Raw genomic sequence first — 13,025 nt, 5'->3', positions numbered from 1 at the left:
AGGGCCATACCTACAGCTGGAAAACAGGCAGGTTCTGTTCGATTGAATTTGGGATTCTCTTCCACTCTAGTGACCTTCAGCACCTTCAGACTTGCCAGAACTTAGTTCAGTTTACAGACTGGAAGATGCAGGTGTACTGACTGAAGGTTAGTTTTGCCAAAAGCTGTTGTACATTTTCCATGGCCCTGCCTCAAGCCCCCAAGACACACTGTGCAATCCTAAATGCCCACATGCAGTAGCAGACAGAACACTGGTTTCTGTCTTCATATCAGCCCTGTGATGATACCAGCCAAAGTGATCTTTGTCATTATTGCCATAAAATACATTTCTAGGGTTTTCTTTTGGTCTCTGCAGTCTGGTGCTGCTGCTGGTCTCAGAGTTGGACAAACGTTAAAAAGCTCAATAGTGTTAACAATTCCAGTTTCTAATCTTCTTGATAATCAGAAAGGAGTTTAAGGCCTTTGGTTAAACTGTGTTTATAAGTAGATGGGTTCTAAGTGACAGTGAGCACTGATTTACTACCTGATGACTTGCTCTTTCATTTAAATGTGTCTCACTGTGGTTTTAAATTGATACACTCTTCCAGAAAAGAAAACAGATCATGGGCACAATTAAAAAGCAAGGGCACAAACTCCACTTTCTGTATTTTTCTGAGTCTGTAGCTGCAGCGAAAGTGAGATACCTGGTTTCATTAATTACATCTGATATCTTTGCAGGCTACGACAGACTTGTACGGCAACTGCACCCTGCGTCATTCGGGCACGTCTGCAGCTGCCCCCGAAGCGGCCGGAGTATTCGCCCTGGCCCTGGAGGCTAAGTATGCTCTTGGGAAGTTCCTCGTGAGCCCTAGGGAGGAGGGGGCTGTGGTTTGTTCAGTGGTGCTCATCATTTCAGGGGGCTGGCCGTGGCGCGAGGCTGCGGTGACCGGCTCAAGAGCCGCCTCGTACGGCGGTGACGTGCGCGGTGACTCGCAGGCGCAGCAATAGCCTTGCCAGAGCCTCGTGGCAGATCTGGCTGTCTGGTGTTCTGGTGTTTGGGCTGTCTGGCTCTCTCTGTGTCCTCCCCACCCTCTGCGTGCAGTGATTAGATTTCTCTAGCGCTGTTTGGAGGAAGAGATTATTTAATTTCTCCACGTGTCCTCTGTGAAATGCCCAGCCTGCAGAAACGTAAGAATGACCCTGAAGTGTGAGACAGGAGTTCCTCTTGTGCCAGGTACTGTCTGCAATGACAGATGCTTAAAAGAGGACAAAGAATGGGGATCAAGAGGGATCTTTCAACAAGAGCTTTGTCAGTCCATGATTTGTAGAGACAGCTGTGGGTCTCTTCTGTTTGAGAGCCACAGGCATGTTGATCTTTCTTGAAGTTGCCTAACTCTTTTTCAGATTGTCTGTGTTTGGCACCTAGGCCATCCAGTAATAATCAGTTCCTCAGTATTTTTTTGGCAATGGTGGTGTGGAACGTTTTCTTTGTTTTCTTAACCCATTGCTGGTAGCTTGCTTCTGTGCTGTGTAATTGCTCTGTTACATGAAGGAATAAATATCCATTGTCTGTTTACCATCTCTACGGTATTCCTGACACTGGAACCTTTTTTATATCTTGGAATCATTATCTTCTTTCCTACTGATTAGGAAAAGTTTTCCTTGCAATAACTTATACCACCTTTTTTCTTAATGTTAAGTTTTTTCGTGAACTGAGGCAACATTTCCTTAGTTACAGATCTTCAGTTGCTGTAATGACAGCATGAAGGGAGTACTTTTGTGCATAATTTCCTTCAACAGTGCAGAATAATGAAGATTTGTGAGAGGAGGCCAAGTTTACATTAGCAGAGCAATGACTATCATGCTCAGAACATGACTTGGTCCCAAGTCTCATTTTTCAGGTTTTATACATGTAAGACACACACCAATTGTTTAGCTTTCGATGATCATTCCTTCTACTATCAAATTCATTCAGTGGGACAGCCACTAGGTAAAATATTAATATGGTCATAAAAATATAAATTTTTAATGAATTTTCTGACTGCTGAATGTTTAAACTGGGCTGGAACCTAAATATCTCGATCATAATTATCATTCTTCATTTGAGCTACCCATAAGGACTGGAATTACTCTGCCAGATTATCATGAATAGGAATTAGACTTAATACCCCTGGCTTGCACTAGGATTTCCAGGCTTTGCTGAGAAGGGAGCAGGAGAGAGAAGGAACTGTCAGTGCCTCCTAGATCCTTCTGGCTGTATTGAACTGTATTGTGCAGAACTGTTCTGGGTGAGCCTTCCTGGGAATCACTGACAATCTCCCACGAAGCCTGTCCTTGCCTGCATTGTCTGCCAGCTCATACACAATATAGGACTGACATGTCTCTCCAACCAGACCGATCTATGAAACAGAAAGTACAGCTTTAGGATATGTAGCAAGCTCCTAAGATTTCAATAAGAATGATGCAATTGATATCTTCTTTTCAGCTCTCTTGTGTCACCTTGGGGGAGTGACAGTAATTGGCTATTCTGGTGTACATTCAGCAGCACACATGCTTATTACTTGGGGCACAGAAAGCTGAAAAGCAGTTCCTTTTAGGCTGATGGTCTGAATCAAACATATTGTGATGTTGAAAGAGTTCATCATAAAACAACTGGAACAGCTTTAGTTATGTAGAATTAGAATGTCAGTTCTGAAGCTTTTTAGAATAGTAAATGCCCTTCCTGTTATCATAATCACTGTACATCTAGGAAGACAAGAGAAGATGATGAAAAATAACCATTGCAACTAGGCAAACATTAATTGACTGCATCCATTCCTGCTAAGATAACATGGGTGAAAATCCTCTGCCATACTTTACACTGCAAAGCTGCAGCCACCCAGGGCCCAAATATCCCTATTCACAGAATCCTGACATTGCTAACACCTGGATCGTTAGAGCTTGTCAGCCTCTCAGGGTGGATCTTGGGAGGTCCATGGGAAAAGCAGGAGGAGCAGGCAAGAAAAAGAGGGCAAGATCTAAGAGGGAAAGCTAGGTGAAATTTTTTTATCATCTTGGAATTTTTCGTATTTCTCTCAGGATCTGGTATAATATCTTACTCATTTTATCAGTTTAAAATTTTCGTGTTGGATTTAGAATGTTTAGTTAAATGAAGTTATTTTTAATCAGAAAGGATTTTGCATTTTGGAGAACATATTTGGAAAAGTCCTATATAATTCAAACCTATTCTTGTTCCTACTGAGATGAATAGAAGCCTTGTTATTGAGATGTGTGTAGTTAAAATTTCAGTGTTATTCATAGAAGCGAATTTCACCCACAGCCTTGCTCAAACACGGTTTCTCTTTAATATCTGCTTGGAAATAATGTTTGTTTCTCATGCTGCTCTTCCCCAGCTTGCATCTGACATGGAGAGACATGCAGCATCTGACAGTGCTCACCTCCAAGAGGAACCAGCTCCACGACGAGGTTCACCGGTGGCGCAGGAATGGCGTTGGGCTGGAGTTCAACCACTTGTTTGGCTACGGTGTCCTGGATGCAGGAGCAATGGTTAAGATGGCAAAAGACTGGAAGACTGTTCCTGAGAGATTCCACTGTGTTGGAGGGTCAATACAGGAGCCTGAGTAAGTGGATAGTCCTAGTGGATGTGTTTGACTCTCTCCAGGCAGCTGGGAGACTGCAGGCATGCAGTTATGTTGACAAAGACAGTTAAAGAAACTTAATGAAGTTTATTTTTTTGCTAAGAGACCCTAACATTGCCAATAATAAGTTGATAAAATATTTTTTATCAACAATGCGAGAGGAAACTATGTGATCTTTCAGTTCCTGGCTTGCTGGAGCAGTACATGCTGTAGCACATCTGTATCCTCACTGCTAGTGCCTGGAGTGTTAACAGCAACATCCATTTCCCCTGGGCACTTACAGGTGTGTTTGTGCTAAAGTTTCTGTGAATAAAGGGCCTATCCCCAAATAAAAATCTGGGAGACTGGCACTGTAAATTACATAAACTGCTGCCACATTAATATCTTAGTCAGCCAGGTAATATCTCATTGTGAGATTCTTCAGCAGAAAATTTTATCTCCAGAAGACTGAAACGATCATCTTCAGGTACCAGTGACAGAGTTTGAAAACTACAGCATTTAATTGTGCTTGCTTTAAGATCTTTAAATCTCTAACTGCAGAGTAGGTAGTCAGATTATTTTCTGATTTACCTTTATGTGCAAAAGTCAAGGAGTCAACAAGTGAACAAATTAATACTAATTGACTACAACAGCTTTACTTTAATTTAAGTAATTGAAATACTAACCTAATAATGGCCTAAATTGTATCTATACCATTTGAAATTTGACTTTTCTGTGCCATTTTTGAAGGCAACATTGTTCTGCTGGGAAAACAAAACAAACCAGGATGCCACCCTAGCACCTAGCTCAGCCAGGGAAGGAGTGAGTTATTCCCCAGCCTTGCAAATTGAATTTGCATGACTCAAGGTGTAACAGCTGAGCTCTGGGTTTTAGTTTGTCTGCCATAAGCATACTCACAGGTGAAAACAAGTGAGAATGCCAAAGCTAGTTCTAAGGTATCTCTAGTTTATGAATAATTAACTGAAGACAAATAATGTCATTTATCTGAGGGAAGCTCCATTTATTGAAATGGGGATCATCCTAGAGGAGGAGAGAACATTTCTTTCTGTAGGCTGTAAGGGTGCCCCCTGTTAATTGGCTGACACAGCTGTATGTTAACAGCACTGCTGTAATGTTTGTGTTCTCCTATGAAAATGTCACTGACAGGAGACAGTAAACATTGTGAAGTGCAACATGTACATTTTCTGAATTGCACTGTTAAAAAAAAAAAAAAAAAAAAAAAAAAAAAAGAAAAAAGCTAGCTAAGTCCCAGCATCTCCAGAGATTTCTTGGAAATTAAAACTCTGCACTTCTACTCTGCAGTTCTGCTGTGGATAATTTTCTTTCAGTTTGGTTTGCTGAAGCAACATTTTCTATATATATTCTCTATATTTTTATGTAAGTATAGATATTTGTATACGTCAAATATGTATTTAGTATAGATTTATGAAGGTGAGTAGCTGATATGGGAGGTGTGTTTCAGAGCAGCATTGTCAATTAAGCAAAAGGCCAGGAAATAATTAGCAGACATAATATACTGTGTGCTGAAAGCAATCAGTATTTAAAATAGAAACATTTGTTAGCAATAGGAACTTTTCCTTACAAGGGTTCTGGCTGGTTTAGGGAAATACAAAATTAAAAGACTTGAAAGTTTTGTTTTCACCTGGACTGACAATAATTAGTGAAGCAGACACTATTAGAACCTAATTAATAGGAAAGGGAGAAACAGAGCAAGCCTTTTCTCATGTTTTTAGAGAGCTGAGAGAACTTTTGCTCTGCAGTGCTTGAGAAGGTGGAGAGAAAAGCTTTTTGCAGCTGTCAAGTCTTCTGCAGAGCAGATGCAGTGGGAACACATTGCTCTTGTTCCGTTGGGCTTTAGTCTTGACAGCAAGGAAAGAGTCACACTGTGATGTCCCTCCTCATTAACTGGAGGAGATAAACCACTTATCACACCTCTGGGAATGAAGCAATGTTTGACAAAGCTTTGTCCACTGTGTGAAAAGGCTGTGAGACAACCTGAATTCAGACTGAGATGAGATTGAGGCTTCCCATGCAGAGAAACTGCTAGAACATGGCAAAATTGTGAAATTATGATCCTTCCCCTCTGTCTGCACATAGTGCATTTTTCTGGTGCTTTGGTATGTAAAATAAGTATCTCAAGGGTATGATATTAGATGCTCAAATATTTCAGCTATATAATATTTATGTTATACCAACTTCTGCTCATAATACTCAGAACAATACAGGTGTTTCAGTTTAAGGTGTTTAGGTGCCTTGGGGATCTGGATCTGAGTGATGTTTTGCTCTGCAAGTACTTCCAGGAAGGTAATACTCTGTAAAAGGGGGACAGACACTGTCCTGAGCCCCTTAGTGATGTACCAAGTGTAATATCTGGAGCTCATCTCAAGAAGAAAAGAATTCCTGGAAGCTAGGCTTCAGTGAAATGCTTTCAGTGGTCTCTAAAGAACACAGTATTTCATTAGCAGAGGGAGAAAGCTGGTACAGACTTCTTTTGAAAATAAGGTATTCATTGCCACACTGTAGTCAATGCCCTTCAAAAGACTCAATTTGGCTGCACAGCTGAGGTCAGGGAGAAGACAAGATAATGACAAGGTGACTGGAGTCTTTTGTGGCTTGGTCCCTTTTTTAATCATTGCTGTAATTCTTGTCTTTCAATTATTTCTTTTAGACAGAGGAAAATGTCATGCTGCTTGCAGAACACTGATGGCGAAGATGTAGAGCATTTTTACAATTTCCATGTATTTTGCCAGCCAGTTTCTGAGGCAGTGGCTAATTAAAGGTGCATCTTGACCCCAACGGGTTTAGAAGGCAGTTTACAGCCTCGGCTCCTGGGCCAGACAGCACCTTGGCAACTCAGTAAACACATGCAACTTCTTTTCTTGGTTCATATGCTCATGTACAGGAGCTGTTCGAGGGTGGAAACCTTCAGGGAGAAGTATTTTTCAAATGGGCCAACTCTAGGATCCCACATTGGTGCTGGTTTCCAAAGCAGAACAAGGACATTGGCCTTAATGTGACTGCACCGAAATTCTGTGCAACTGGTTCCTCCAACACCAGAGAGCCATGTGCTGCTGTCATTTAAGCAAACTCACCTGACTGACTTTTACTTTTTACAGTTCTTTTACTGAGTATGTGCATTATTATGCAATTACCCCATACAGGAGTGATAAGGAAAGACAGCCATTAATGTTAGCCCTTAAAGAGCAGTATGTGCTTCTAAAATTGTATTACTTCCCTCTTTGTGTAGGAGTACATTTCATAGTTATTTTTAAATTAAGGTTTTGGTATCATTTTCTAAGAGGAGAAGATTTACTTTCTGGCTAAGTTTGTGACTATTGTTTCCTTGTTTCTTCATGTATTAATAAGGAAAACAATGCAGTGTTTTTCTGAGAGGTGCTAAACCCCAGCCCACGTTGCCCTGTTTTCACTGGCTTTATTGCCTTTTGACCCACAGGAAGATCCCACCGAGTGGCAAACTGGTCCTCACGCTGACCACGGACGCGTGCGAGGGGAAGGAGAACTTTGTGCGGTACCTGGAGCACGTCCAGGCAGTGATAACAGTGAACGCCACGCGGCGGGGAGACCTCAACATCAACATGACCTCACCCATGGGCACCAAGTCCATCCTGCTGAGCCGGCGCCCCAGGGACGACGACTCCAAGGTGGGTTTTGACAAGTGGCCTTTCATGACCACTCACACGTGGGGGGAAGACCCCCGAGGCACCTGGGCTCTGGAGGTGGGGTTTGTGGGCAGCCAGCCCCAGCGGGGCGTGCTGAAGGAGTGGACACTGATGCTGCACGGCACCCAGAGCGCGCCCTACATAGACCAAATCGTAAAGGATTATCAGTCCAAACTGGCCATGTCCAAGAAGGAGGAGCTGGAGGAAGAGTTAGATGAAGCAGTGGAGAGGAGCCTCAAGAGTATACTGAGCAAGAACTAGTGCTGTGTTGCATGATGGTGTCTTTCCTCCCCCAGCCCCCTCTACTCACCGTTCTGCTATCCATACCTCTGTGTTAGACGTATTACAATGATTGTCTCTGTAGCCAAATTATCGCCCTTTCTTGATTTTCAAGTCTTATATCTCGTCAATAATTACTTTAATTGCCACCGGAGTGGTCCATTTTTTATCTCTGAACCACAAAATATACTCCCACCAAATACTATGTATAGTTTGTGACTGTAAATGATGATTTTTTTCCCTTTTGTGTCATACAAATAGGTAATAACCTGCAAAGAAGTTAATGGCTTTTCCCTTCATATTTCTGTGGTAAATGTTTGTATTAAAAAAAGAGTGGATTTTAACACTGGAAGTTGGTGATGATGAGCACATTTTTAAAAATGACTGTGAGGGAGGGAATCACAAAGAAGTTGTCTGGAGAGGTCTTTGAACGTGCTCCCTCTGCATCACTGACTTCAGTGTGACTTTCTCCATTGGGTTCAACCAAAGTACCACTAGACCCCACAAAAAGAAATAATCCAGAGATAAGGAAAGTTCACCAATCCTATTTGCAGAAATCCAATCCTTTTGAGATGTTTATTTCAGACTACAGTTACACTACGTACACCCTTCAGCTGCAGGATGGATCAACAGGTATGCAATAAGGAAGGCAAAGTGATGCCAAAGCTGGGTGGCAGGGAGACGTGATTTGCAAACTGGGTCAGGGCCTTCTAGAAGCACAAGTCCCACTTCTGCTGGAGTCATTTTAGTTTGGTTGGTTTGGGGGTTCTTTTCCTGTGTTCTGGGGTTTTTGTTTTGTTTTGCCATTTTGGCAATTTAAATCAATTTACCATCTTACAGCAGAACAAGCACACAGGGATGAGCTGTAGGATTTCTGGCAGCTTGTGTGCCTCTGCTGGTCTCTCTACTGAGATGTTCTCCAGCACTGTAAAATGAGGTTGTTTCAGCATTACTAACCACAGACACCTGGTTTCGGTGTCGCCACCTGGTTTCCAGCTGCCACTAAACTGCTGTGGGGAAATTTGAAGCACACAGTTTCAGTCCCAAAGCAAATTTTAATTTAAATTTGTTTTTTTTTAAAGCTATATATTTGCTGGTATTATGTTGTACAAATATATTTAAGGAGAAAAATATGATGAAGTTATTAAAGTGTAATGCAAAGTTGGCCTTCTTGAGAAATAAAATGTAGTATATTTGGGAAGATTTGTTGGCAGTCTTTGTTCTTTGCTGTTTAAGGTCGGTCCCTCTTTGATTAGTTAAAGTCCATCTCTCTCACCCTCAGAGTGTGCTCTGGCTATTGCTGCAAAACATAACATTCTCCCTGGTGGGAATTACTGATGGAAGCAACCACTACATGTTCTCAGGTGTGTGAGATGCCAAATTTAACCTTTGAGAAGTAAAGGGTCTAAATATTGTGCAAATATTTAGGCACTGGCACTAAAGCCCATCAGTGGACCTACTCAAATGGTAATTTTAAGCAGGTGTTTCAGATCTTAGCAGGATCCACCTTTTAGCAGTGACTAGTTTCAGAATTTTATTATGTATTTTTAATATACAGAGTATTAATCGAAGATGTTTTAATAAATGTAGTCCTGGTTGATCCGCTGCATAGCAGTAGAAACACATTCAGTAAGTATTTATCTACCAAACAAAAAACATAACCCAAAGATTCTATGGTGGACGTGTTTCACTTAAGAATGTGTAAGAATAATGTTAAGAGACTATCCATCGTTTGTTTTTCCATAAGAGTCCTGTTCTTTCCTTTTCCAAATGAAAAATAAACAGCTCAACCTACTCCTATGTGAGTTACATCCCAAAGCCAGGCCAAGCAGCCTCACACTACTCACAGGTTTCTCGTGGTGTGCAGCAGTCCCATCAGAAAAATTTACCATATCTATATTAATGCATACACCTGTATGACTAAATACATACACACCTGTGGTATCACTCTGTATATATATATATAATTACAATTACAATTATATATATATATATATAACACATACAATATATATATCTATATTCAGAGTACGTTACTTATATTTGCATATAAATATATCCAGAATTACAAATGGTATATAACACACATACAGCGTAACTTTGTGCGTGTATGTGACCAAAGGAAGAGGTTACTGAAAGTTTTTACTGGACTTCTAAAATGTGGAAAAGTTTTGGAATAAGAAAAGTCCATGTGGAATTCTTAAATGAACATGTACATGACTTTCCATTGCATTCATGTAATTTTGCAGTTGTCTGTTCAATTATTAAAAATATCTTATAAAGCAGCAAAATAACTAGATGGCTGTCCATATTTTCATAATGCTGACATAATCTAGTAATTGAAAAATCACAATAATGAGTGATATACAGAAATGGTGAATTTTGATATAATTATATATATAGAACTACATTTATATACAATATGAAGATCAAATACTTGGGAATTTTTTCTTCAAGGGATCACTGAAAAATATGTCCAGTTAGACAGAGTTTTTATGGTATTGCTGATGGAAAATAAAGTTAATTTGTTAGTATTTATAATAAAAGGAAAAATGAAGCTCATGATGCAAAACAGGTGAACCCTGTGATGATGTTTTATAATATCAGTGAAATAAAGAGCTGTTATAAACTGGCAGGTCCTATCATCATTGCTTACCTGAAGGTACACGGGAGGTAAAATGCTGCTCTCAGTGGGATGACTTCCTACCTCTCTGGTTTTTACACTGATAGAGAAATGTGTATCTTGCATATACTGGATGCAGAGAAGATAAAGACCATACTCCAAAGGAGTTGATTGCAGCAGATTAAGAGGTAAAGTGCTTTATGTTACCTCTGAAATTCTGGCTCATGGAAGATTCAAGCCACTATTTTTTAATTTACACGGTATTTACATGGTTCAAACCCATGGGCTCCAAGGCCAGCTCTGCAAAAGCTGCACTGGAGAGAGGGTGATCAGGAATAGAGACCCCGACAGTTTTGCACTGAACCTCATAAGCAGCTCTGGTCCCAAGGAAATGCTACAGCTGTTTTTTTTTTCCTCTGTTGTTTGGAGCACTTTGATTCACATTAAACCTCCTGTTTCCCTTTTCATCTCTCCTTCCCACCCATACCTTTTGGGTAATTTTTAGCTCACGTGTTCCCATGACAGAAAGTAATTTCGTTTTATAATATCTTACCGTGTCTGCAGCAGCACAGTCTGGCAGGGAAGCTCCTGGTCTGGTTCTGGTTGCCTCAGAAGTGAGAATGTGCCTGTAGTAACCTGAGTCTCATTCCAGTCTCTTGTTGAATAGATGCTTGCAACTGTTTCACCCTTAAACTTCAACATTTAAACGTTTCATTGAGAATCTGCATTTAATTAAGAGCTTAGCCCCTAAATTACAAAATATAGTATACACTTCAGCATGGTGACTTAACCAGATACTACTAGTGGTTTTCTATATAATTTCATGCAAATTTACAGAAAGATGCCTGTGATCTGCGGCCTTACTGGGCAACTGCAGTGTCTGTGGAGGGCAGGTCAGAGATTGCAGCAGAATTTAGCCCTTACCTCCTCTTAGTCCTTGACTTCTGCTGGTTGCTGCCCAGGCAATGCCGTATGTGACTTCCTTCAGCTGTGGGTGCCATCAAGCCAGCTTTAGGAGCAGTTCCTACATCACACTGAGCTGCTGAGTAAGGATTACAGGCATCAGAAAGCAGGTCTGGGCCAGCAGCCAGTGGTGACACCACAACATGAAAAGGATTGAGGAGGTGGAGGTGTTCACACAGCGGACACCTCGCCCAGGCTGTCCTGGCATTGCCTCCTTGCCCTTTGATCCTTTTGTATTCTTGCTCTGAAATCAGGTGGACTGGGAGAGGGGGAAGAACACCCAGTTCCATCTAGGTGCTGCCTGAACCTGTTTGCAGCCTGCTCTGTGACAGAATTATTAAGCAGCCTGCCTGTTGCTGCCATGAGGGTGGGTTGTTTTGGTTTGTCTTTGCTTACCTTGCAGCAGTCAAACTCCTTCAGCAGCAGTTATCCTGAGCAGCTCACCAGAGCCCACCTGCTTTGGCACTGATAAATTCCTCCTCTGCAGTTATTTGCACTGTCAATATATTAAACTGAAAAAGCAGCACGCTCTAGTAAGCCGTGTCTGGAATAAGCTCCCACAGCATTCCAATAAAACAGCATCGACAAAAAGTCCTGGCTGAAACTGACTGTGAGAGTCACCTGTCCCTGTTTCCAACAATAAGGTGCCACTTTGCCAGGCATAACAATCACAGTAGAGCAGAGGCTACACTTGTGCTGGACCTCATGAATGAAATAACCAAACCCAACACATTATTGAAGGAAATTGTGAGGAGTTCCTGAAGCTCAGCCTTGTCAGCCTTTGAGCTAAAAGCTCAAATTGCTTTTAGCCCTGATTAGCTGCAGCTGACAGGAGTTAACAGGCAGAAAGAAAAGGCACAACAATGCTGGAAGCTGAAAATGAAAATGTAGAGAACTGGGATCAGATTGGAAAAGAAATGTGTAGAGGCTAATCTAGTACTTCAGTAAGTCTAAGCCCTTCAGTAAGTCTTGGGCTTTAGTGGGATCATTTGTGTGCCTGGAGTCAAGCTGAGACCTAAATGGGATGAGCACTTCAAGTAGAGCTCAGTATTTACACACATACAAGCAAAAGCTTTCCTTTCCCTGATTTTTCCTTGAGTGTTTTGTTTGTTTTCTTGAGCTGAAGCTTTCTGGGAGCTGCAAGGGTCTGTTATTCCTGCAAGTGTTGCTTTTTGGTTCCCCAGGCATGGGGAGGTGGAAAGGTACTGCTTATTCCAACAATCCTGTGGAGCTCCATGTGACTGCAAGTGATCCTGTGGCAATATTAAACTCTACAGTTCAAGGAAATACTTAAAAAGAAAATACCTGAACACACAGTCTTTGGCTGCAGTCTTCTCAAAAGCCCGCTGGCATTCCTAAGTACATCAGTGGTGTTAGTGAAGGACAAACAGTAGCTTTTATAAGGGGAACCTCCCTTCAGGGAATTTTATTCTCAGAAGATCTGCAGTAAGAGCTTATTCCAAATACAGGAAGCTTGTCTTTATTTCCAAAAAGAAAGGCCTGCCAAGCTCATTGCTATCTAAGGACTCTGAAATTGGGAGATTTGGAACAGGCTATTTAAGAGGTGTCCAGCCTTTTCCCTGGAAAAACTCCTGCACACCAGTGGTATAGGCAAAATAAACCCACAGTGGGTATCTTCAGTAGAAGGCAAAACTTTTATTTAATGAACCAGATGTCACAAGTTAACATTTGCAGCTGTCTCAGAGATGGGGGGTCGTATGGCAGTTACAGGAGCAGTAGAGGAATATGCAAATTTGTCCCGGATACTGTGGAAAGCCAGGCAGCTCTGTCATAGTAATTCCTTTCCATGTGTCCTGATCATGAAAATCAGTTGCATAGGATGTGCCCTGGAGAGTGCTAATGG

At 41.4% G+C, this 13,025-nt stretch overlaps 1 protein-coding gene across 1 annotated transcript in view; it reads left to right on the top strand.

Annotated features, from left to right (window-relative positions):
* The window catches only part of PCSK2 (proprotein convertase subtilisin/kexin type 2), a 94,028-nt gene extending 85,252 nt beyond the window's left edge, over window positions 1–8,776 (top strand). Inside the window, exons 10-12 of the mRNA XM_063391650.1 lie at window positions 717–817; window positions 3,371–3,598; window positions 7,071–8,776. Coding sequence (XP_063247720.1) covers window positions 717–817; window positions 3,371–3,598; window positions 7,071–7,557 — 816 coding nt within the window. The 3' untranslated portion in view covers window positions 7,558–8,776. The remainder of the gene's footprint in view (window positions 1–716; window positions 818–3,370; window positions 3,599–7,070) is intronic.
* The last annotated feature ends 4,249 nt before the right edge of the window (window positions 8,777–13,025 follow it).

This window comes from Prinia subflava, chromosome 2 (assembly GCF_021018805.1).
Source record: "Prinia subflava isolate CZ2003 ecotype Zambia chromosome 2, Cam_Psub_1.2, whole genome shotgun sequence".
Classification (NCBI taxonomy): domain Eukaryota; kingdom Metazoa; phylum Chordata; class Aves; order Passeriformes; family Cisticolidae; genus Prinia; species Prinia subflava.
This window is presented reverse-complemented; position numbering and strand designations above follow the sequence as displayed.